The following is a 27052-nucleotide window of genomic DNA, read 5'->3' on the forward strand; positions in this document are numbered from 1 at the left end:
AGTGATTTTGGGGCCCAAGGAAATAAAGACTGTCACTGTTTCCATTTTTTCCTTCAGCAGTATGTGAACTGAGAACTTCCAGATGTTCAAGCTGGATTTAGCAAAGACAGAGGAACCAGAGATCAAATTGCCAACATCTGTTGGATTATAGAAAAAAGCAAGAGAATTCCAGAAAGACATCTACTTCTGCTTCACTGAACACTCAAAAGCCTTTGACTGTGTGGATCACAACAAACTGTGGAAAATTCTTAAAGAAATGGAAATACCAGACCACCTTACCTGTCTTCTGAGAAACCTGTATGAAGGTCAAGAAGCAACAGGTAGATCTGGACATGGAACAACAGGCTGGTTCCAAATTGGGAACAATACGTCAAGGCTGCATATTGTCACCCTGCTTATTTAACTTATATGCAGAGTACATCGGAGAAGGCAATGGCACCCCACTCCAGTACTCTTGCCTGGAATATCCCATGGACAGAGGAGCCTGGTAGGCTTCCAGTCCATGGGGTCGCAAAGAGTCAGACATGACTGAGCTACTTCACTTTCACTTTTTCACTTTCATGCATTGGAGAAGGAAATGGCAACCCACTCCAGTGTTCTTGCCTGGAGAATCCCAGGGACAGCGGAGCCTGGTGGGCTGCTGTCTATGGGGTCGCACAGAGTCGGACACGACTGAAGCGACTTAGCAGCAGCAGCAGAGTACATAGTGTGAAATTCTGGATTTAACTTATATGCAGAGTACATAGTGTGAAATTCCGGGCTGTTGAAGACTAGCTTGACGGATTTTGAGCATGGCCTTGCTAGCATGTGAAATGAGTACAATTGTGTGGTAGTTTGAACCTTCTTTGGCATTGCTCTTCTTTGGAATTGGAATGAAAACTGACCTTTTCCAGTCCTATAGCCACTGCTGAGTTTTCCAAATTTGCTGGCATAATGAGTGCAACATTTTCACAGTATCATCTTTTAGGATCTGAAATAGCTCAATTGGAATTCTGTCACCTCCACTAGCTTTGTTCATAGTAATGCTTCCTAAGGCCCCCTTGACTTCACACTCCAGGATATCTATCTATCTTTAGGCGATAGATGGTAACGCCAATGTGGTTACCATCGTGGTTACCTAAGACCTTGTTTGTACAGTTCTTCTGTGTATTCTTGCCACCTCTTCTTAATATTTTCTGCTTCCGTTAGGTCCATATCATTTCTGTCCTTTATTGTGCCCATCTTTGCATGAAATATTCCCTTGGTATCTCTAATTTTCTTGAAGAGATCTCTAGTCTTTCCCATTCTATTGTTTTCCTCTATTTCTTTGCATTGATCATGAGGAAGGCTTTCTTATCTCTCCTTGCTATTCTCTGGAACTCTGCCTTCAGATGAATATATCTTTCCCTTTCTCCCTTACCTTTCCCTTCTCTTCTTTCATCAGCTATTTGTGAGGTTTCCTCAGACAATGGAGACTAAAGATGTGCCCTCCTTCCTGTTGAGGCAGGGCCAGAGAATTTCAACACCTTAGAGACTGGGCTAATGGAAAGGCTAATAGGTTGGAGGTCGACACATTTGAGTCAGAGTTCCAGGGCTACCACTAACTATACGGTCAGCTGGAACAATTTCTTTCATCTCTCTGAGTCTTTATTCAATCCTCACAGACAACCCCTTGAACTAGATATTTATATTATACCCATTATAGATGAAGAAAGGAAGGCTCAGAGGGATTAAGTAATCAGCCCAACGTCACAGGGCCAATAAATAGTAGAGCAGGGATTCAAGCATAGGTCTGCCTGTTCGACTTTGAACAATTCTACTTTATTACCTCGGATCCTGCAACATGGAATTCACTTCTGGCTGCACCTCTTGGCACAGTTCTGAACACAACTTCATGCATGCTACCAGTCCCAGCTCTAGGCAGAGTAGTAGAAACATGAGATCTCTGTGGAGGAAAGAAAAAACATGGGGGTTGGAATGCCTGCACATTAATGTCACCATTATAATACTCAGAGCATTTGGGGGGTGCATAAAGAGAAGTGAATATGGTGATCCTGGCCAATACTGTGTGTCAGGCATAGGGAAGCACATCATATACTTAGATATTCTCTTATTCAGTGTTTACAACAGTGGGGGTGGAATCAGGAGTAGTCCAAGTATGAGCTGATGCTCAAGTTCACCATTACCTGCAAAGGTCTGCCTCTTGGGATCTCTGGAGAGGGGTATAGCTTCCTTTCTGATCTTTCAAGGTCAGGCTCCAACATAAAGATGCTGTCATGAGACAGGGCTCTGATCACCATTCTGCTCTTGGCCCTGGCCAGGAAGGAAAAAGTCTTATGAAAGCAGCCAAGGGAACCAAAGATACATGTGTGTCTATACTATGGCCTACCACAGACACCTCAGAAGCATATGTGCTGACACACACAGTCTTCCATGAGATATTGAGTGAAGAAAATAAAGAATAGTATGGTCCCATTTAATACATATACATATATGACATGGGCTTCCCAGGTGGCGCTAGTGGTAAAGAGCTCGCCTGCCAGTCCAGGAGACATAAGAGACTCCGGTTCGATCCTTGGGTTGGCAAGATCCCCTGAAGGAGGGCATGGCAACCCACTCCAGTATTCTTGCCTGGAGAATCTTATATACAGATGAGCCTGGCAGGCTATAGTCCATGGGGTCACAAAGAGTCAGACATGAATGAAGTGACTGAGCACACATATATTACATACATATATAGTTTGTGATCATAGAGAAAAGTCTGGAAGGATATCCACCAAATTGTTAGCAGTGTTTCCCTCTGAGGAATGGCACTAGGAACAGCAGGAGTACTTTTATTTTATACTCTACTTACTTCGGCAAAATTTTAATGTTTTCAAATGATCCACACATTTTTTTTATATATAATAGCTTTACTGAGATATAGCTTATGTACCATATAATTCACCACTGAAAGTATACAGTTCAGCAGTGAGAACACTGTGGAAGGGGAAGGAAGACCTCGAGTCTTGCTATTATTAAGATGAAAGTTATAAAAGATCTTCCCTCTTCCACCCCACCCTCTGGATTTTAGTAGAGCTAATCTTAGTCTTCCTTATACCTATATGACTGAGTGACTGAACTGACTGAGACCTATAAGGCAATGGTCTATAATGTATGGTTTGTGAGGTATGAAGCAAGCCCCTCAGTGCAAAACCATCTCCCTCCCTAGTAAAGCTATCTGAAATTCCTCACATTCAATGCACTCATTAAGGTCCATTTTAATGAGACCTCTGTGCTGTTAGTAGGCAGTATAACACATTTGCTAACTGTCTTATTAGTTCAGTTCAGTTCAGTCGCTGAGTTGTGTCCTACTCTGCAACCCCATGGACTGCGGCATTCCAGGCTTCCTTGTCCATCACCAACTCCTGGAGCTTGCTCAAATTCACATCCATTGAGTCTGTAATATCACCCAAACATCTCATCCTCTGTCTTCCCCTTCTCCTCCTGCCCTCAATCTTTCCCAGCATCAGGGTCTTTTCCAATGAGTCGGCTCTTTTGAAAAGACCCTGATGCTGGGAAAGATTGAAGGTGGGAGAAGAAGGGAATGACAGAGGATGAGATGCTTGGATGGCATCACCGACTCAATGGACATGAGTTTGAGTAAACTCTGGGAGTTGGTGATGGATAGGGAGGCCTGGCATGCTGCAGTCCATGGGGTCACAAAGAGTTGGACACGACTGAGTGACTGAAATGAACTGAACTGACTCTGCATATAAGTTAAATAAGCAGAGTGACAATATACAGCCTTGACATACTCCTTTCCCAATTTGGAGTCCATTGTTCCATGTCTGGTTCTAACTGTTGCTTTTTGACATGAGTATAGATTTCTCAGGAGGCAGGTAAGGTGATCTGGTACTCCCATCTCTAAGAATCTTCCACATTTTGTTGTTAGCTACACAATCAAAGACTTTGGTGTAGTCAATAAAGCAGAAGTAGATGTTTTCCTGGTACTCTTGCTTTTTCTATGATCCAATGTATGTTGGCAATTTGATCTCTGGTTCCTCTGCCTTTGCTAAATCCAGTTTGAACATCTGGAAGTTCTCAGTTCACATACTGCTGAAGCCTAGGTTGGAGAATTTTGAGCATTACTTTGCTAGCGTATGAGATGAGTGCAATTGTGTGGTAGTTTGAACATTCTTTGGCATTGCCTTTCTTTGGGATTGGAATGAAAACTGACCTTTTCCAGTCTTGTGGCCACTGCTAAGCTTTCCAAATTTGCTGGCATATTGAGTGCAGCACTTTTGCAGCATCATCTTTTAGGATTTGAAATAGCTCAACTGGAATTCCATCACCTCTACTAGCTTTCATTACCTCCAAGCAAAGCCTTGAGGCAATGGATAGCAGGACACTTGAGTTCTGTTGGGATTTCAGATAAGTCTGGGGTTTAAGGCCAGGGGAACAGGCCCAAGTGGAACTCCATAGAGGGCAATTCAATTGATCCAGAAAGAGCCTGGGGGGTACTGGGCGTCCAGATTTTCCACATTTCTAAGATGTGGAATTTGGGGCTTCAAAGATGAAAATCTGAATAGGAATGGCAGTGGTGGCTGAGAAACAGTCTTCCCCATACTTTATATGATCAGTTACAGCATTTCCCCCAGTCTCTTGGGATGGAGGGAGAAATAGACTTGGGTTCCTTGCTTGCTTGTTGTTGTTGTTTTTTTAATTAACACAGTGATTTCATCCTTATGTCTCAACCCAGCTAGATGGCTTCACCATCTAAGATTTTAATCACACATTATGAGATCTGGAGTCTGAGGGCTGGGCAAGCAAATCAGATCAAGTTTCCAAAATGATGGAGACTATCCTTCCCTTATGAAACAGAGGCCACCAGCTCCTCTCTAGTGGTAGGCTCCACATCGCAAGTGCTTGTAGCTGTGACACAGCAGGATTGCCCTGATCCACCCACACCCTCTCACCCAGTGCTCTTAGGGGAGTGGGATATGCATTTGGTATGCCCCATCCAACCCACTGAGCTGTGAAGCCCAGACAGCAAGCATATATCTATGAGCACAGGGGAAACCCCCCAGGATGTGGCTGCATAGGCGATGGCTGCAGACCCACCTCCCACAGACAGGGTGAGCAAGAGCCCCTGGGGGCCAAAGGCCAGTGATGATTCAGCTGCCAAAGGAGGACCTGGATGTAGCTCCCTGCCCTTTGCCTTGTCCTCAGCCCCCACCCCTCCTGAGCTTACCCTGGCATGGTTTGTTGACCTTCAACTGACTTCAGAAAAGAGATGTCAATACTGCTGCTGGACAAGCTTGTTTTGAGCCATCTCCCTCTATGGACATCTTTGGGCTCTTTCTTTTTCTTCTTGCCAAAGAAGCTCTTGAAGGCTTTAAATCTGGATTTCTTTTTTCCTGGAAGTTATAAATGCAAGTGAGGCAGAGTGTGATGGTAGAAGGGAAGACAGGAGAGGAAATGGCTTTCATGATGGAGATGAGGAGTAGGATCCCAAAAGGCCCTAGCTTTCGCACCAGTGCCCCTGGCATTGTTCATCTGCTTTGTTCTCTTCTTAGGAACTCACCAACAAAGTATCTGAGTTTCTGGTGAAAGCAGAAGCTCAGGCCCCAGCCTGTGGCCTCTGGGAAGCCTGTATTCAGGCTCAACTCACCCTGAATTCACTTGCCTCTCAATTTCAACTATTAACACACACCTCTTCCCTGGCCCTAAGAAGTTCATTCATACACAGCAACTTTTGAGCCAACATAAGCATTTGGTACCCTGATCACTGGAGTCTTTGTGATCCAGCTGGGAAGCCAAGCTTCCACATGTGACAGATACTTCAGGACCTTTGGAAATCCATGTGGGAGCTGGTATTGCCCAACCTGTGTGCTGCAAGGATGCAGACCCAAGGAACGAGTGCAGGGGGTTGGTGTGGTCATGGAAGATGTCTTCTAAGAAGGGCTTTATGAGGAAGGGAGAGGGCCAGGAATTGGGCAGAAACGGGTGCTGGGCAAAGAACCACCCTGTGCAAAAGGCGTGACAACATGACCAAAGAATTTTGCAAGGGAGGGTGTGTGTGTGTGCGCATGTATGTGTGGGTATATTATGTGCACTGTTCCTCAATTATTGCTTATTGGTTCAGATTACCTACAGGGCTGCTGCCCTCTGCAAATGCAGATAATTGAAAGTTTGTTCTACTATCATTAAAAAAAAAAAAAAAAAACAGGGCAGCAGTGAGGAATGTGAGCTTTCAATTCTCTTCAGGCTCTCTCTGGGTTTTATTGAGTTTCCTAATAAGCACATGTATCTTTCTCCCGGCTCAGAAGAGGGGGAAGGGAAGGGAGTTTGTGCTGCATTCATCCGTGAGAAGGAACTTGCTCTTACTGCTTCACATGCAGTAATTTACCAACTCAGGTGTCTCATTCCAATTCCCAGCAGCCTGGTCTCTGGAAGCCAACAAAGCTGTTATAAGATAGGCTTAGTGGTGTGATGGAAAACACCACCAGAGAGTAAGAAAACTCTGGAATACTGAGCTTGGTTTAGCTCTGCTATCGATTAGCTCTGTAACCTCAGGCAAGTCACTCAACCTCTCTGGGGCTCAGCTGGAAAATAAAGGGATCATGCTAATCAGTGTCTCCCAAAGTGTGTTCAGAGGGATGCTCATAGGTCTATTGCATGAAAAGGGGGGTCTGCAGTCTAGTCAATCTGGAAAATGTTGATTAAACACAGTTTAGGGGTCTGTGTTCCAACAAAACTTTTCTGAAACTTCAACATGCCTATGTGGATGGTGAAGTGCCAAGAAACTGGGTAGCAATGTTGTCTCCCCGATGCACGTATGCAGAACACCTAGCAAAACACACTGAGGCAAATGCTGAGGTGGGGCTCCTTCCAGTGCTGAAACACTGTGGCCTATCTGTGCACTGATTACTCCTGGGCCTGCCTAGTCTAGAACCTTTACAAAGGTTTCTAAACCTCAAGGCCTGCCTTAAGTCCAATTTTCCACCATCACTACAATTCATGCTCCTTTTTGCACACCTAAAACTTGACTGCTGGCACCACACATTTTGCATCTGAATGTTCTCTAGTCCGTGCCTTCATTCATTCATTCAGCTATTCAGTGAACATTTATTAAGGTCAAGCACTTACTATGTTTTGTGTATCAATGAGAAAGGAATAAGATACGGTTCTATGTTTTAGCTACTGTCCCCCAACTCAGGGCTGTAGGCAGGCCCTCTTTAGCATCCTTTTTAGCAACCAGCACAGTGCAAACACACGGTGACACTCCAGAGACAGCTGAACCCACTGAGGGGTGCAGAAAACCAACATAGCTTGTCACATCCCTTCCTTAAATTGAGATCACTGGGCAGAGCCGTTCTTAAGCATCCTATCATTTAAATGCTAGCCCTTATCAGGATTGATATAAACTGTAAATAATGTAGGAAAGAGTTTGGCATAGGATCTGGCATGTAGTAAATGCTAATAAATGAGCTAGAATTAAGGAATCAATTATTGTCTATTAAGACCAGATTCAATTATATCTATAAAACTGACCTATCAATTCTAACCATCTATAGATAAAGAGAAGCACCATTGGGGCAATGAAGGAAGATGGTAGTATTTATGCTTGATAATCCTTGCTTAAGTAACTTCAGTTCTGAAAGATCTGAGAAATCTCTCATTTACTAGGATATACCTACATAGGGTCATGGTTAGGATAAATTTGGCAAGTGTACCTTGAGACAGACAGAATAAAGCATGAAGACGCATTAGGAAATATATATTTTCCCAAGTTCCCGTTTTTAATTTTTAAGGAAAAAAATTAAATGAATTTCTAGGATAATGAATTATTTAAAATGATGTTTGACCTCATAGCACTACTGTGAGGATTCAACATGAAAGTGCTGAAAAGTATACAGGACAGAGTAGGCTGGCTCTAAAATAATCTGCATTTTGCTCCCCAGCTTTCTTAATCTTCCCACCCCCTAAGGATTTCTAAAATCCATGAAATAGGGATATTTTAATGTAAAATCCTGATTACAATACTCTGTTAGTGACTATACTCAGTTTTTTACTGGGATATATTTACCAATTAGATCTCAGGGTAAATGCCCTTATCTGTAGTATATGCCTGCTTCTGTGGTGTAAATACTCCCACGGTGGTCAATTTCAAGCTAGTAATATGACATTTAGGAAGAGACATGCACAGCCTCTCAAGTCAGCCTGAGCCAGCTCCAACAGACCACTAAATAATTCCTGCCCAGTGATTAAGAATTGGGCAGTGCCACCTCACAAACAGGAAGGAGCCTTTGTAGGCACTGCCATTTTTCAAACAGAAGGAATGGGATTTATTGATTCTTGACAGGCAGATCTCCTTCTGGCCTTCTGAAATGAGAACAACTTTCTGCTCAGTGTTGGGAACCATAATGGTTATTGTCCTTCTTGCTTAGAAATCCCAGAAGGGAAGGGAGGTGGGCAAAGCTAGAGGATTTCAAGTTGCAAACCTGCTTCTTATATACCAGCAAAGAGAGACAGGAGAGAATCAGCAGGTGGTAGCTAGATCCGTGACACAATCTATAAACACTTAATAACTGAATAAAAACACTTCCAATAAACTTTTCAGGCTGTAAAACTGAGTGTACCAAACATAATTGTACAAAACTTCATAATTTGTACAAACCAAATTATGCTTTGACACATTTTTATGTTCCTAAATTAACCAAACGACTAATGACAAGAACTATGCTGCTGCTGCTGCTGCTGCTGCTGCTGCTGCTGCTGCTGCTGCTGCTAAGTGGCTTCAGTCGTGTCCGACTCTGTGCGACCCCATAGACAGCAGCCCACCAGGCTCCCCCATCCCTGGGATTCTCCAGGCAAGAACACTGGAGTGGGTTGCCATTTTCTTCTTCAATGCATGAAAGTGAAAAGTGAAAATGAAGTCGCTCAGTCGTGTCTGACTCGTAGCGACCCCATGGACTGTAGCCTACCAGGCTCCTCCGTCCATGGGAGTTTCCAGGCAAGAGTTCTGGAGGGGGGTGCCATTGCCTTCTCTGTAAGAACTATAACAGGTGTTAAAAATTAAGTATACACACATTCCAATTTCCCTCCAATCTTCCATTTCAGCAGAAACAGCTTATTTTCCCATGAGGATGTAAAATATTGGTTAGCCAAAAAGCTCATTTGCGTTTATGAGCTTTCCCAATTCCCTGGGTGGGGAAGATCCCCTGTAGAAAGAAATGGCAACCCACTCCAGTATTCTTGCCTGGGAAATCCCATAGACAGAGGAGAGTCGTGTGCTACAGTCCATGGGGTCGCAAAGAGTTGGACATGACTTAGTGACTAAACAACAACAACACTTATGTAGGTCACCTATACACTGGGTAACTTATTCCCCTACAAGGCACAGCAGTGATGGTCAGTGAGCTGACAGCTGTCTGGATTTCTCCTATAACAAAGCCATTGACCTCCCTGTCCAAGTCCAAGGACTACATATTCCCAAACAGGCAGTAGCTTTCAACATCCCCATCCACTGAGGGCCGGCAGTATGTCACATGCCAGGAAACAGCCCATGGAAGCCATCCCCCGACCTTCCCCCAGAGAAAATACACAACTCCAATGAAGAAATTATCGCCTCGGATTATGTATTTGCTTATCTACCATGCACACAGGCTCTTCTGGGTTGAACTTAATGAGCTTTCAAAATGCAAGGCACATAATGGTGACCTTGCTCTCTTGCATTGCTTCTTGGAAAGAAAACTCTTCTAATTAGCCTTTCTTCCCTTCAACTTCCCAACAGCCACTGTATTCTCTGTCTGGCAATGACTCATACTACAAATGTACCCAAATGTTTGGTGTCTTAAAAAGGATTGTGAATAGAGAAAGGGTATTTCCTTACCTCCACTCTTCATCAAGATGCACTGCATTGCCATCTTTTTTGGTAGACATCTGTCTAGCTCATATCCAAAAAGATAGGTCAGTTCATTTGGTTGTTGGGGCTGCCTTGGTGAGGAGGCCTATCATTCATTTATTTATTCATTCATTTCTTAAAAACTTTTGAGTGTCTAATCACGCTCTCTGAGGCCCAATACTGAACAATGGTGACACAGAGATGAAGACCCAAGCCCTGCCCTCAGGGGTCCGTGCACCATGTTCAGCATCCCCCTACTCACTTCATTAGTGAAGTCAGGCCTCTGGGAAGCCACAAGAAGGTTCCCTGCTCTCTGTCTTTCCAGACCAAGTCTTCTGCCCCACACACTACTAAGAAAACTCAGCAATCATTGAAGAACAACCCAGTGAACTCTTCAATTCAGTTCTGTCTTTAAATTCAATATCTCACCTTATATCTTTGGGTTCTTCCCCTTCCCCCCACATTTTTTTTCAGTGTCAGTAAAACTTTTCATTGTTTAGTGACCTTTGCCTATTACCCCATCCATGGTCTCCTATCACTCACAGGTGATTCATAGTTTATAATTATAATTTAAATGAATACACATCTATGTAGATTTTGCAAAAGAAATTTTTGTAAATTGTTCCCATTTAATAGAAGCCTATGGTGACGTCTTTTGTTACTATACCCCCTTTACACCTCAAAATTACAAATTTATCTATTAGTTAAATCTGGATTACTATCTATGGCAAAACCTCAATTGAATTTCTCAGATCATGGCCTGTTCTGATTTCTTTTTCTGATTAAGCAGAAATACTTCTTTTGCCTTAGTAAACAGAACCTGGTAACCATCTTCAAGGAAGACTGCAAGGTCTAGACAAAACTTTTTAGACTAGCGGAGATTGAGATGAAAGAGAAGAGCTTAGAAGATGGAAAAGTAAATGTTGACTGAGTATTGCCACTAGAAATTTGATATGAACTTGTCTTCTTGTGACTTGATTCTTTCTTCTAAGGGTTAAACACACTAAACAAGTATAGTTCTAGTTATCAAGATTCTATTGGGTTACTTACCCTCATCACTGGTCTCCAGAACTTCCACACTGCCAGAAATTTCACTTGGTGATTCATACATAATTGGTTCACTAAAATAAAATATACAGCAAGAAACCAAAAAAAAATCATTCAATATCCAGTATATTACACAATCATTTTACCCGACTCCTTATCCTCCAGTTAGATTCTTAAACTATGCAAGAAAAGATATATAAAGGGAATTGCCATTAGAGAGAACTATTCTTCCTTTAAAAAAGACAATGGTTCCATTTACATGAAATGTACAAGATAGGTAAACACAGAAAGTGTTTTGCTTAGGGCTAGAGGTGTTTTTTGAGTGACAGAGTATAGAATTTCTTTTTGAAGTGATAACAATATTCTAAAATTAATTGTGATGGTCACACAAATCTTTGGTTTTTTAAAAATTTTATTTATTTGGCTCCATAGGGTCTTAGTTGTGGCACCCAGGATCCTTGTTGTGGTGAGAGGGTTGTGGCTCGCAGGTTAGTTGCTCTGTGGCATGTGGAATCTTAGTTCCCCCACCAAGGATCAAGCCTGAATCCCCTGTATTGGAAGGCAGATTCTTAACCACCAGGGAAGTCTCCAAATCTTTGAATATACTAAAAAGCACTGAACTGTATACTTTAAAAGAGTGAATTGTATCATATATGAATTATAGCTCAATAAGGCTATTACTGGGACTTCCCTGGCAGTTCAGTGGTTAAGACTCCATGCTTCCAGTGCAGGACATGCAAGTTTGATCCCTGGTGAGGAAACTAAGATCCCACATGTCATGCAGCTCAGCCAAGAATAAATAAATAAATAAAGCTGTTACCAAAAAATAAAAGACAAATACACAAAACCTGATCTATTGCTTTGTGTGGGGACCCATTAGATTTGGAGGCCTTTTACTATTCATGGGTGTACCCAGGCAGACAGAATTGTATTGATAAGCTATAAAGAAAAAATTAAGATACCTGACTACATAAAAATTTTAAACTTTTGGCCAAAAAAAGTAGAGTCAGCAAATGAATAACAAACTAGGAAGTAATACTTACAGCAAATATAGATTTCGGGGTCGATTTTCTTAACTGGCAAGAGTGCATATAAATCAATAAAAGACAAACAACTGGATATAAAATGGGGCAAATGATACAACAGGAAGTTTATCAAAAAAGAAATACATAAAGAAATGCTCAGTCCTACTCAGAATTAAAGAAATGTAAATCAAAATATCAAGTCAACATTTTCACCTATCAGATTGTCAAGAAGTTTTAATTTTGATGTTCCATGCTGACAAAGATGGGAAAAATAGACATGTTCATACATTATGGAGTGTAAATTGCTCTCTGAATAAGCACTTTCACAGTATCAAAATAAAAAAAATATATACATACCTTTTCATACAGTAACATCACAACTGGAACTTTACCCTGTAGCTATACTCACACTTGCACACAAAAATATACATGCAAGAATGTTTCTTACAACATTGTTTTAAGTAGCCCAAAATGAGAAACAGCCAAAGTGACCATCAAAAGGATAATTCTCCCTTGACTCTGATTCTATGTCATAGGAGAATTATCTGTCCTTGGCCTCCTTTCCATTAGTGCAGATAATCAACTGAGAGTCTACTGTACATTTTTGTTTTTTTAGGCAAGTCTCAAATTTTTTATTTAAAGAAATGATACATAATACATAGCAATAATTTCAACAAGCCTTTTGCTTAAATTTTAGCCTCTGTAGACTCAAAAGCACAAGGAATTACTTACATATCTAAAAATAATACTCTGAAATTTCATATTATTTTTCATCTTCTGTACTGCTTTTGCTATCAAGATATAGGTATTCCTATATAATGTTTTGGCCTTCCCGAGTGACTCAGTGGTAAAGAACCTGTAGGGGACCCAGTTTTGAACCCTGGTTAGGCACAATCCCCTGGTGAAGGAAATGGCAACTTACCCAGTATTCTTGCCTGGAGAATTCCACAGACAGAGCACCCTGGAGGGCTATAGTCCATGGGGTCAAAAAGAGTTAGACATGATTTAGCAACTAAAACAACAATAATATAATGCTTTAGATTTTTTTCCTTTATATTAACCTTAATCATAATACATTTTCCATTCATTCTAGCCAAAGCTAGAGATGATACGTCTAGGGAAGCATATCAATTGATAATCGCACTTTTTAAATTATGCTGACATTTTTAATCGGAGTTGGTGTATGGAGGGGAAGGGTTCTGATCGGTACCATAACCCAGAGAAAGGATGTTATATTCACATACAGCAGGAGCACTGTGGAGAGGCAGGCAGGGACTTATCATAGCTCCTTATCATAGCTCCCCTTGGGGTCTTGATTCAAGTACCATCAAGTTGAATTAAGTAGGTTCTGGATTCCCTCTCCCTACCCTGGATCTCTTCTGCTTCCAGAAATAGTCAACATGCCACTGCTGTTTCATGGATGGGCTCCAGGCCCAGCCTGCACTGCCCTCTAGCTGTAAGCTCTGATGTGGTGACCACAGGCTCTGAGGTGAAGACGAACTTGAGCAGTCACCCACCGAGAGTGACTGAGGCCTTGGCAAGCAAAAGTTTCCAAACCACATGGAAAGCTGACAGGGTCCTGGTATCAAAATGACTTGAGACTCTCTCACTGAAAAGTCCCATGGTTCCCCACGGGTTTGTGTTCTTTCTCACTGCAATGAATAATAAAACCAGCTTGTTCAATGGCAGATGTGTTCCAGGTGGGCTTTGACTGAAAGGTATTGGCACTTTATTCAAATCACTCAAACTCTATAATCCAATATCACAATTCTGCCTGAAGATGACAACCCCAGATCCACACAGTACTCACTAATTATGACACAAACAATATATATATACATATACACACACACAAGTTCCATCTGGAGATCTGGAAGAAGCAAAGGGATAGAGAAATTCAGAAGCCCCTCAGAAATTCAACAGGAGAACAGGAGAATTCCTTAGGCCAGGAACAATTCATATCACTGGTGAGTCCCTGTGACATCTTAATAAACATGGCGGTGTCCCTTTCCCCTGCCACTAAGAAAGGCTTCTTAGACACTTGGGAAATAAACTATCTCTGAGCTTTAAAGAAGCCCATGGAAAAGGAGCCCATTTTCCAAAATACCAGGCCACAGCAGGCTAACGTTGCTTTTGACCCACCACTGTCAGGGGTAGAAGAAAGACGGGGAAGGACAACCAAAAAGAAAAAAGATGAAAGACAAAGGGAAAACAAAGAAAGAAGGCGTCCTGCCAGCATCTGTGTTCCTAGAGCTCTAAGAAAATCATTCGATCTAAATAACCTTTGAGTTTCAACTGTCTCAAATTCTTTCTGGCATACTTGCCTTATTTCCCCAGCTGAGGGCCCTGAGGACAGTACCACCATCAGCAGAGCTGTCTCCCCTTCCAAACCAACAAACCAGCAACCACAACCAAACACATGAACCTTCTCCAGATTTGAAATCCTCTTCCTGTTACCACCCATTTCTCTGCATTTCTTTAAAGCCAAACTTTAAAGAGCTCTCTTAACTTACCACTCTTATGTCTTCACTTCTGTGCTCTCTCCAACCAGCTTTCCAAACCCAACTACTTCCAAACCACTGCAGTAAAACTGCTCATGTTCAATCCAACCCTCTGCTACTTGAACTGCCTTCCCAGCAGCATCTGACACTCCCTCCTTGTTGAATAAGTTTATCACTTGCCTTTCTGAACATCACATCATACTCCCTTCATTTTCCTCCTACATCATTGGCTATTCCTTCTCACCCCCCTTGGCTGTATCTTCCTCCTTTCCCTGGATGTGAAATGTTGTAGCATTTGAGGGCTCTACCCTTGGCCCTTTTCTGTATCTACAGTGATTTCCTAGACCAGCACCATCACATGGAAATGTTAACAGGAGCCACAATTTCAAGCCACAGAGGTAATTTAAAATTTTCTAGTAGCCACATTTTAAAAAGCAAGAAGAAACAGGTGAAGTTAATCTTAATAATGTATTTTACTTAACTTAGTAGAACCAAAGTTTTATCATTTCAACATACAATAATTATAAAAATAATATCAATGAGGTATTTTATGTTCTTTTTTTTATATACTGTCTTTGAAATCTGGTTTGTATTTTATGTGTCTAGCACTTCTCAATTTGGGCTGGCCACATTTCAAATGTTCTGGGGCTACTGACTACCATATTCTGTGTGCTAAGCCACTTCAGTTGTGTCTGACTCTTTGTGACTCCATGGGCTGTAGCCCGCCAGGCTCCTCTGTGCATGGGGTTCCCCAGGCAAGAATCCTGGAGTGGGCTGCCATTTCCTTCATTATCCATATTCTAGATGATCTCATTCAAACTTTATCAATACTATCTAGACACTAGAATCCAAAACGTCTGTCTCTAGACTGAGCCTCATCCCTGAACACCACATTCCTATAGCATCTGTGTAGCCAACATTTCTGGGGGCTTTCCCAGTGGTGCAAGTGGTAAATAACCTGCTGGCCAATGCAGGAGACATAAGAGACATGGGCTCGATCCCTGGATGGGGAAGATGCCCTGGAGGAGGGCATGGCAACCCACTCCAGTGTTCTTGCCTGGAGAATCCTATGGACAAAAGAGCATGGTGGGCTACAGTCCAGGGTGTCGGACAGAGTTGGAGATGATCGAAGTGACTAAGTGCGCATGCATGCAGCCAACATTTCCACCTAACAGTGTGTATCAGATGATTGGGTCCCCTCACACTCACTCCTCCTGGGTTTTATGTGCTCTGGTCCCACAACTATGCCCACCTTGACCACCAAGCCTGCTACCCTCCCATCTTCTTCCTCCGCTCTAGCCTCACTGGCCTTCATGCTAATCCCTAGCACGCCCAACCTCTTTCAATCACAGGGTCTTTGATTTGCTGCTCCCTCTGCCCGGAGGGCTCTTTCCCCAGATGGTTGCATGAATGCCTCCTTTATAGAAGTCAACTCAGCTCCGAGGTTACCTCTCAGACAGAACCTCTGTGATCATTCTAGTTAAAGCCTCTAGTCTCTGTCACTTTATCCTTTGCTGGTCATCACTATCTGAAATTATATTCTATATTAATTTAGTTACAACGTCTTATCTGTCTCCTCTACTAGAATGTAAATTCCATTAGGGCAGGGGCCTTGTCTGTTTTGATCATGACTGGATCTCCCAGCACCTGGAATGTACCTGGTACATATATAAAGTGAAAGTGTTAGTTGCTAAGTTGTATCTGACTCTTTGCAGCCCCATGGACTGTAGCCCACCAGGCTCCTCTGTCTGTGGAATTCTCCAGGCAAGAATACTGGAGTGGGTTGCCATGCCCTCCTCCAGGGGATCTTCCCAACCCAGGTATTGAACCTGGGTCTCCTGCATCACAGGCAGATATATAAGGCACTTGATTAATGTTTGTGGAGTAAATGCCTAGATTCAATAAAAGGAGAAGTAACGAAAGAACCATCTTTGTGGTCAGAAGTTTCTTAGAAGTCGAAGCATGCTACAGGAGGCAAAGGAAGACTTGTCCTGGGAGAAGAACCTTCTTATTCACTAGCCTAGTAGCTCCCAGAAAGGCAGGCCCCGCCACCAGGTTATCCACCTGCACGGAACCAAGCTCTCTTGTCCTTGTCACAGAGACTCCGCTCCCAGGTGTCCCAGGCACGAGATGCCTGTGTGTGGAGCCCCACTCTGCCAGGCGAGGCCCAGGTCCTCCTAGATGAGATTTCAGGGAAACACAGTCTGCCTCATCCTCCTTTCCAGCCACCACCATAGGCAAAACTTCTTTCCATTTCCCCCAGGCTGACCTTATTAACCAGAGCTTTGTTTCCCCAGTATCTCTTCAGAGAGGAGGAAAGGCTATATTTATTTTTTTAATTTATTTCTTCTGACTGCACTGCACAGCATGCAGGAGCTTAGTTCCCTGACCTGGGATCAAACCTATGTCCCCCACAGTGGAAGCGTAGAGTCTTAACCACTGGACCACCAGGGGAGTCCCAGACTGCATTACTTTCATGTTTCTCATTATGGCTTATAGAAGTTTAAAGTGAATTGGTTCCTTAATTAAACCAGTGCTCTTTAACGGTGGCCTTGGCACTGCTTCTGGGCTGGTCTATAGTTTTATTTATGATGTTTAGCAAAAATTGCTGTCACCTCGGTGCTATCTCAATCTAACCATGAGCTTAGACGAGTTCACCCCCTTCCTGTTGCCTGCAGGATCACAGCCAAGATCTTAACAAAGCTCTCAGTTAGCAGGTGCTCCCCGCCCCCTCTTGTTCTCCAGCAGTCCACCCCCACTCGCACCCTCATGATCTGGTCTCCCTGAATCACTTGTCATTGCCTGAACACAGCGTGTTCTTTTGCTTTGTCTGTGCTCCACACAAGCTGTCCACTTGGCCCAGAACACCGCCTCCCTTGGCCCCGCATCCTTGAAATCTTACACATTCTTCAAAATCCAGCTCAAAGATACTGCCCTCACCCCACGCCCTTGCCCCTCTGCCCCTGCCCCTTGCCCCTTGGACGTGTCTGTCGTAGTTGATATCCCCTTGAAGACAGGGACCCCATTTCACTTATCTGGAGATCCCCAGCACCTAGCACCCTAGTGGCTCAGATGGTAAAGAGTCTGCCTGCAATGCAGGAGACCCAGGTTCCATCCCTGGGTTGGGAAGATCCCCTGGAGAAGGAAACGGCTATCCACTCCTGTATTCTTGCCTGGAAAATCCCATGGATGGAGGAGCCTGGCGGGCTACAATCCATGGGGTTGCAAAGAGTTGGACATGATGGACCAACTAACACAGCACCTAGCATGATACCAGGCTCATGAAGGTGCCCACTGTTTATGGATGGATGAGTGCAGGAGTTAGGGGAGGGGGGATGTAGTGACAAATAGGAATCAGGGAGAATTACTTGCTTGCTTAAACATATGGGAACAACTTGAGATACACTCATAGCAAAAAAAACCCCTCTACATGAAGTCCCATGAAAAAGCTGGCAAATTGAGTAAGGAAAAAGGAGATAACGTATGTTGTTATCCAGCAAAGGATGAGAGGCCTTCAGAACCACTTCCAGAGAGCATAAAGTCCTGTAATAATGGTCATCGGGAAGCCTGACCCAGCAGAAATAGAAAGTTTCATTGTGAGTCATTATTTAAACACGGCCTTGCTCTCTCTAGGCCAGCCCCAGATGCTGAAGCCCCAGAACAGCCTTTTCCTTTTCAAACCATCTGACTTAAGAGCTGAACAAGGGCTCTGGGGAGGCGAGGGGAGGAGAGAAAAAACAAATAAAAAGGCCTGTCTTCCAAGGTTGTTGAAATGTTTTAACCACAGCCTGGTCATGTTTAAGGATTCAGTAGAATTTGCTAGACAGCTTTGCTGCCTTCCCAGAGTGGGGAATGCTAATGAGAAGCAGCTGGCCTCATTTAAAAAAATTGATAGATTAAAATGTTTTTCATAGAGTCTGTGGTAGGCAGAATTCTACAATGACCCCCAAGGTTGTTGCCTCCCTGGTTTGCATGCCTTATAAATCCCCACCCCTTGAGTGTGGGTGGACCTGGCCTAATCAGGTGGTCTCTTTTAAAAAGTGCATCTATGCATAGAGAATGGACTTGTGGACACAGCAGAGGATGGAGAGGGTAGGCGAATTGAGAAAGTAGCACTGACATATATACCCTATCATGTGTGCTGGAGAAGACTCTTAAGAGTCCCCTAGACAGCAAGGAGATCAAACCAGTCCATCCTAAAGGAAATCAACCCTGAATATTCATTGGAAGGACTGATGCTGAAGCTGAAGCTCCAATACTTTGGCCACCTAATGCGAACAGCTGACTCATTGGAAAAGCCCCTGATGCTGGGAAAGATTGAGGGAAGGAGAAGGGGGTGACAGAGGATGAGAAGGTTGGATGGAATCACCAACTCAATGGACATGAGTTTAAGCAAACTCCAGGAGAAAGTGAAGGGCAAGGAAGCTAGCATGCTGCAGTCCACAGGGTCACAAAGAGCTGGACACAACTTAGTTACTGAACAACAACGTGTAAAATAGATAGCTAGAGGGAAGTTACTATGTAGCACAGGGAGCCCAGCCTCATGCTCTATGATGACCTTGAGGTGGGGGATGGGATAGGAGGGGGAAGGAAGGCTCAAGAAGGAGAAGATATATGTATAATTGTGACTGATTTGCATTGTTATATGGCAGAAACCAGCATAACATTGTAAAGTAATTTTCCTCCAATTAAAAAACAGTGTGTCTATGGATGTGATCATAAAATTTGACTAGTGTTTCCGTATTTCATTTTCTAGATCTCAGTCCTTCACCCCAAAGATACAACTAAAAAGGTTTTCATATTTCATACAAAACTCTTATATTGTTAATAAGACATTGGCTTGCCCAATATTTTGATGCTGATTTTTATTTTTAAGTAGTTTGGAAGAAACAGTACCAAAGTCATTGGTCATCAATGGACCCTCTAAACAGGGATTTAGCCAGAAACAAGCCTTACAAACAATGTTTGGATGGCTACTTTATCAATTCCCCTGAGGATCATAAGAAGTTAATTATTTTTTAAATTAATTTATTTATTTTAATTGGAGGCTAATTACTTTACAATATTGTGGTGGTTTTTGCCCTACATTCACATGAATCAGCCATGGGATTCTTTATATATAACGTGCCTTAGGACATTAGGGCATAATTTTCTAGCAGAACTTTTGTTAAAAAGGTTGCACAATAATACTTTCAAAATGACATAGCTAATACAGTAGGGGATTCCCAGGTGGCCCTAGTGGTAAAGAACCTGCCTGCCAATGCAGGAGGTGCCTGAGGCTTGGGTTCAATCCCTGGGTCAGGAAGATCCCCTGGAGGAGGGCATGGCAACCCAGTCCAGTATTCTTGCCTGGAGAATCCCACGGACAGAGAAGCCTGGTAGGCTATGGTCCATGGGGTTGCAAAGAGTCGGACCCGACTGAGAGACTTAGCATTCACACATGCAATACAGTGGTAAGATTTACCTGTACACTGTAATATCAGATCAGATCAGATCAGTTGCTCAGTCGTGTCCGACTCTTTGTGACCCCATGAATCGCAGCAGGCCAGGCCTCCCTGTCCATCACCAACTCCTGGAGTTCACTCAGACTCACATCCATCGAGTCAGTGATGCCATCCAGCCATCTCATCCTCTGTCATCCCCTTCTCCTCTTGCCCCCAATCCCTCCCAGCATCAGAGTCTTTTCCAATGAGTCAACTCTTTGCATGAGGTGGCCAAAGCACTGGAGTTTCAGCTTTAGCATCATTCCTTCCAAAGAAATCCCAGTGTGACAGTTATTTATTGTTAAACAGACATTTAACAATTATTAAATGTCTCAGATATATGACTGGAAATAATTTCATAAAAATCTGAAAGCATCTTTACCAATATAGTTATCTTGGTGAATAAATGCTCTTTGCTGTCTGAAGTAAAAAAAAAAAAGTGGGTGTAGAGATCACATATAGAAGTCAGAGAGATTCAAAGCTGCAGTGGACACTCTCCTGTGGGCCTGGAAGGAACAAACTGCCATATTGTGGAGAGGACCAAGTGGCAGAGAACGGCAGTGGCCGAGGGCAACCCTTGATTGACGGCTATCAAGGAAGTAGGGACCTCAGCCCCACAGCCTCAGAGAAACTGCATTCTGCCAACAAGCAGTCAGTTTGGAAGATAACTTCAGATGGGCCCTCAGCCCTGTCTGATCCACTGACTGCAGTCTTGTGAGGCCCTGAGCAGAGGGCCTGATAAACCACGCCTAGTCTCTTGATTCATAGAAACTGAGAGATAATAAATTTGTGTGGTAAGACACTCAAATTTTTGGCATTTGTTACACAGCAATGAACATGAATATGAATAGAATACAAATACAAGTCCTATGGGCCCCAGCTCTAATTGAGAATGAAGTAAAAAGTGGGGCAGGTTTGGAGCCATGTAAGCCACAAGGCAGAATTTGGTAAGAGGTCCATGAGGGGACTGTTTATCCCCTTCCCCAACCCATTCCACCACAAGCTCAAGAACATAGGTTACCACTCTCTCAAGTGGCCTGTCGGCTGAGCATGTTAGATAGACCTTGCCAAATATTAGAACAGGTGAAAACCCTGAAGGCTCACTTTGTTAAGAGAATGTCACCAACTTCTTTCAAATATGTCTATACTCTGTCCCCTCAGCCAGGTGTGTGTGCTGTGTAACCACCAACCAGTGGATGTAGATTCTTGGGCCGATCATTCTGAGGCATGACCTGGGAAGGGGGAGGGGAAGCACCCAGCTACGTCTAGAGGAAGTGTCTTTTGCCAGGATGCCAACTCAGTGAGGAACCAGGGCTCCCCCTGAAATGAAAGTATGAGAAAGGGCCCCTTTTCCCCTTACTAGTTGTAAAATAAGCTAACCTCTAATGGAACGTGATCATTCCCTCTTCCTCTTTTCCTTGCATGAGATTGGCGGGAGGAAACCAAAGATTTGGCCAATTCTTGAAATGTGGCCCTTGGACTCCATGATGGAGATAGCTGCCCCTCGAATCACATAACGAGCTCTAGAAGTCCCACCTAACAAGCCCACCAGTTATCAGTTGTCTGACATGGCCAGTCACCCCACTGACTGGCAGCATTCACTCAGAGTGCTACAGCTGTGATGCTGAGTCCCACCCAGGCTCTGACTATTCCATGCACAAATCAGGGCTTTCTGAGGTCGGCAGCATGACTGGCATTTTCACAGCTGGGGCCAGGGTGGCAGCATGTCTCAGCAGGCTTGAAGCCAACCTGTTAGCTCTGGAACCTCTGTTTGCTCATGCTCCTGGGTGCAGAGGATCCCATCCCATCCCTCATGGGATGCTGGACTTGGGAGAAATCGTTTCTTTTTTTAATTTTTATTGGAGTATAATTGCTTTACAATGTTGTGTTAGTTTCTACTGTACAGCCAAGTGAGTCAGCTGTATGTATACATATATCTCCTCTTTTTTGAATTTTCTTACCATTTAGGTCACCACAGAGCAATGAGTAGAGTTCCATGCTATACAGTAGATTCTCATTAGTTATCTAGTTTATACATAGTACAGTGTATATATGTCCATTCCAATCTCCCAATTCATCCCACCTGCCCTCTTTCCCTCCTTGGTGCCCATACACTTGAGGAGAACAATCTTGACAGTCGTCCATCCTGGCTCTGAGGACCCTGGGTGGGTCTCTGCCCAAAGCAGAAACTGATACATGGCTTTGAAAACGAAAGTGTCAGTAGCTCAGTCATGTCCGACTCTTTGCAACCCCATGGACTGCAGCCCGCCAGGCTCCTCTGTCCATGGGATTCTCCAGGGAAGAATACTGGAGTGGGTTGCCATTCCCTTCTCCAGGGGATCTTCCTGACCCAGGAATCAAACCTGGGTATTCCACATTGCAGGCAGATTCTTTACCATCTGAGCCACCAGGAAAGCTTTGGTGGCTCATTATTTGAAAAGACCTCTTCAGCAGCCTCTGCAAAGCCAACCTGCAAATGCCCATGGATATCAACAGGAAGTTGTCCAAGGGCTAGAGGGCTGCTCCTCCACACCCCCACGCCCTCACCTGTGGGCACGTGGCCACCAGAACCATCAAACAGACACCCAGACACACCCTCTAGGGGACTCCTGCCTTGGACACCTGCTCGAGAGTAACTGTCCCCCAGGCCTTTCTTCCACACCCAGAGGCCAGAGGAAAATGACAGCCCACCACTCTCCACTGCCCCATCACATGGAAGCCCGTTTCAGGAATACCTGTCAACACCCTGATTGTTGTCATCCAGAGCACATGTCTTTATCCTGACAACCTCAAAAGAAGAGGTTGTCTTGGTTGTAAACCTGCTCAAAATGTCTGCAGAGCATCATCTCTCCAGTGGGAGAAGGGAGGAACTGGAAAGATCCACTCCTTATCTCCAAGAAACAGCTGCCACAGCCACGCTGGCTGCAGGGTTCCCCCACCCTCCTCTTCTTTGTTTTGTTTCCTTCTCTGTGCCTTTTCCTCCTCCAGCACTTCCATTTGAAAAGGCTCTGGTTCTGCCTTCTTTCCCCATCATTGCACCTCACCCCTCTAGTAAACCAGGAGAAGCACAGAAAGACCCAACTCATGTGGCTCCTAACATCTTAGATCTGCTGGGGATGTGGGAGCTCACCTGCCAATGCCAGGAGATGTAAGAGACACAGGTTCAATCCCTGGGTCAGGAAGATACCCTGAGGAGAGCGTGGCAACCCACTCCAGTATTCTTGCCTGGAGAATCCCATGGACAGAGGAGCCTGGCCAGCTATGGGCCATGGGGTCACAAAGTCAGACATGACTGAAGTGACTTAGCACACTGGGGGTGCAGGTTAAAAATGCAGAGGTAGAGCTTACCTGGTGAGCCAGTGGTGAAGAATCCACCTACCAACACAGGGAACACTGGTTCGATCCCTGATCAGGAAAGATATCACATGCTGTTGGAGTAACTAAGCCTGTGTGTCACAAGTATTGAGCCTGTGCTCTAGAGCCTGTGAGCTGCAACTGCTGAGCCCACGTGCTGCAGCTATTGAAGCCCATGTGCTCTAGAGCCCATGCTCCGCTACAAGAGAAGCCACCACAATGAGAAGCCTATGCTCTGAAACTAGAGAAGAGCCCCCACGGAGCAACGAAGACCCAGTGCAGTAAAAAATAAATACATAAAAATGCAGAGAACTTGGCTTCAAAGGTTCATTCTGTCATCTCCCCGGTGGCCTCAGAGCCTAGCTGATGGGGAGTTGTATTCTGTCTACATAGACTATGATTAAAAGCTCTGCTCTTGCACAGTCAGGGGGCAATTCATATGACACAATTAATACAATCAAACTGCTGAGTCCTTACTCTGTGCCAGGTTGGCTCTGTGAAAATGGTTTTACATGCATTATTTCATTGAACCTCATCAGAGCCCATGAAGTAAGCTGTGTTATTTTGTTTTCTTACATTCAGCCCCATTTCCCAGATGAGAAAACTGAGTCTCGCTGAAATCAGATAGTCTGGGCAAGGCCATACAAGCAGTAAGTAATAGAGCTAGGACTCAAACCGAGTTCTGGTGGATTTCAGAGCCCATGATTTGACCACTACATGCTGCTCCCTCCTTAATTAGCAAAATCTGGTATTAAATGCCCACTTGCTCCTGCCCCAAAGAATCTCACATTTTAGATCATTATAGGACTTGAAAACAGGATAACTTGCTAAGTCATTATCAGTCCGTAATATCTTTGCAAAGATTTGCTGGTCATTTTAACAATAGAGTCCTGCCAAAAATGGCTCACTGAACACATATTGTGATGCGAGATCACATGATATTAAAGGGGATAGGTCTGTAGCATGGATGGCCAGGCTGAAGTGGGTTACCAGCAAGGGGAGCAGGAAACATGGGGACACTGGGAGACTCAAGGAAGAGCCAGAATGGAGTCAAGGGGCCCTGAGGATAGATTTCACAGCTTTAAGTGTGTGTTGGGTGCCAAGAGATCTAGACCCCAACTCCCCTCCAGCTCTCAAGTGCATCCCAAGCAGAGTGTGTCTGAGGCTTTTTATTTTATCCTGTATTTGTTGAATTTGCTATTGCTCCTAGTAGTCAATAATCTATCAGGCGGGTGGGGGGTGTGGATCAAAAAATCTTCAAGGAGGGATAAAAGGCAAAAGAAGAAGAAAAGAGGTTAGTGATGCTGGGGCAGGCTGTGAATTCTCTGTGGCTGGCTGGCTCCTGCATTGGCAGTGGTTCCCTGGTCCGGGAGGCAGGGGAGATAAAAGGAAAAGAACCCAGCCACAAAAATAGGCCCTCAGCCCAAGCTGAACTATCTGTGACTTTCGTGAAGCCCACTTGTAACTTCTGGGTTTTATCTTAAGGTCCCTTAGCCCACAGGATGGGGCTGGAGAGGCAATCACTTCATGGCTATGATGAATAGCCTTTGGCCTCCCAATCCTGGGTGAAATAAAGCAAGGTCCCACGTCTCCACGGGGAGGAAGTGGAAAGAAGGAAGGGTGATGCTGCCATCACCGAGGGGTCCAGGACCATTGAAATAAATATGCCTCCAAGAATCTGAGAGCCCTGGCCAGTCTCAGTCAAGGTCATATTTGGGGGTATCTTTAAAACCCCAGATTTCCTTACCCCTTAATCCCATGGACAGCCCTGCAACAGAGCAAAGAAGCAGCTGCCTACCTAGAGCTGCAGGGAGAGTTATCCAAGTGCTCTCTGGTCCCCAGATCTTTCCGTTCTCCTTGGCCTAAAACACCCACCATTAGAATTAGCACCATTAGCATTAGACCCACCATTACGATCAGACAACAAAGTCAGACTATTATTTCTCGAGGCCTCTCTGTAACACATGCAGTCCTACTATGTACTCAGTCCTATTTGGGGGCTATGGAGACAATAATAAAATAAAACAGCGAACATTTACTGGACATTCAGTATGTGCAGACACTGTCTGAAGTGTTTTGCAGACACCGTCCCTTTTAATCCTCAGAGCAAATCTGTGAGGTAGGTGCTGTTTATTCTCATGCCACTCCCATTTGTTAGATGAGGAAACTGACAGGCTAAGTAACTTCCCCGGGGGTCACATGGGTACATGGTGAGGGCAGGATTTGAATGAGGCCATTTGACTCCAGAGCCCATAAGCGCTACGCTAAAACGACCCATTCCCTGATGACAAAGAAAAAGATACACATGAAAAATGGAGAGCAGGGCTTGATTGGGAATCAGAAGGCCTGGGTCCTGATTCTGCCCTTCTACAGCTCATCTTTGTGGCCTTGCCTCAGTCACAGCTGGGACTCTGTTCCTGCATTTGTAAAATGAGGAGGTGAGACAAACTGGTCTTGTGTTCTTTCATGATATTTTAGGACAGGAATTCATAAGAAGATGAGGACTCAAAAGCTAAATAAACTCTTAGGTATTGACTCCATATAGGAGGCTTCTGCAGGGCCCAGTAGTCATGGCACAGGAAGCCAGAGTGTGTGTCGCCTGCACATGTGTGTGGTACAGGGGACTGGGGGGCAGAGGGAGGCAGAGAGCCAAGGTTAAGCTGGAGAAGTGTGTCCAGAACACATCACAAAGCCAAGTTGGACAGGGAGCAGCAAGGCAGTAGTAAAAAGCTGAGATCTAGCTGTAAATGAGGTCAAGGAAGAGGAAGGGTGAGAGCGGTGAAGGAGAACCTCGGAGGGGAGGATTCACAGGTGGGAGGCAGTGCAGCATAGGCGGTTCCAGAGGGCACTTCTATGGGTGGTGCCATGTTAAAGTAGTGAAAGAGAGTGCAAGGGACCTCTCGGTGTAGGCTGGAGTCGTCATGAAAAGCCTGGGAGGGGAAGCCCACGCTCAGAAAGCCCATTTGCTAGGCAGAAAAGTTTGAGAGCTTGAGGCCTGAGACACTGAGTGTCAGCATAGGTGAGCTGGGGGTGGGGGCAGAGAGAGCAGGGGACAGTCACCAGCCCCGGGTGACCAGGAAGAGCCTGAGGACTCTGGCTTGAAGTGATGTGCTTGGGGCACTGAGGCTTGGGTGGTACCTGGCTCACCTGCATCCATTTTGCTTAAGGTCAGGTCTGCTCTCACACCTGACTCTCAAACCTTTTTGGTCCAGTGCCTGCAAAAGAACCCAGAAGTTTCCAGAGAAATGCTGACAGGGCCACAGGAGGGAGATACCAGGACAAGGGACATCAGATAGCAATGAATTGGAAAATGGAGTGTCCCAGAACCTGAGGCTAAACAGAACACCAAGAGGGTGGAGAAAGAGGGACCCCCTGAAAGACACAGCCTGGAACTGGGCCAGGCTAGATGGCGGCTAGTAGAGGAGGCGAGAAAGGCCAAGATGGCCAAGGGCAGAAGGGAGATTTCTGGTTCACTGTGTTCACTGCAGGCCTCAGACGCAGAGAGGATCCCCGGGCACAGTGCTCAGGGCATTCTCACGCTCATTCCCTCATTTGGCTGCCGTCACCCCCACGCAGGGAAGATAAAATTATTGTTACTTTGAAGAAGTACAATACGTAAAATAGATAGCTAGTGGGAACCTGCTGTATAGCACACAGAGCTCATCTCAGGGCTCTGTGATGACCTACAGGGGTGGGGGGTGGCGGGAGGTCCAAGAGGAAGGGGTTATATGTACATGTACAGCTGATTCACTTCATTGTACAGCAGAAAATAAC

At 44.5% G+C, this 27052-nt stretch overlaps 1 protein-coding gene across 1 annotated transcript in view; it reads right to left on the minus strand.

Annotated features, from left to right (window-relative positions):
- Window positions 1-27052, minus strand: part of KIAA1210 (KIAA1210 ortholog) — a 76913-nt gene that overhangs the window by 33885 nt on the left and 15976 nt on the right. Inside the window, exons 2-6 of the mRNA XM_044936836.1 lie at window positions 12863-12909; window positions 10919-10989; window positions 5213-5378; window positions 2166-2292; window positions 1808-1924 (exon numbers count right to left, since the gene is read on the minus strand). Of these exons, the coding sequence (XP_044792771.1) occupies window positions 1808-1924; window positions 2166-2292; window positions 5213-5378; window positions 10919-10989; window positions 12863-12909 (528 nt within the window). The remainder of the gene's footprint in view (window positions 1-1807; window positions 1925-2165; window positions 2293-5212; window positions 5379-10918; window positions 10990-12862; window positions 12910-27052) is intronic.

Source organism: Bubalus bubalis, chromosome X, assembly GCF_019923935.1.
Source record: "Bubalus bubalis isolate 160015118507 breed Murrah chromosome X, NDDB_SH_1, whole genome shotgun sequence".
In the NCBI taxonomy this organism is placed as follows: Eukaryota; Metazoa; Chordata; class Mammalia; order Artiodactyla; family Bovidae; genus Bubalus; species Bubalus bubalis.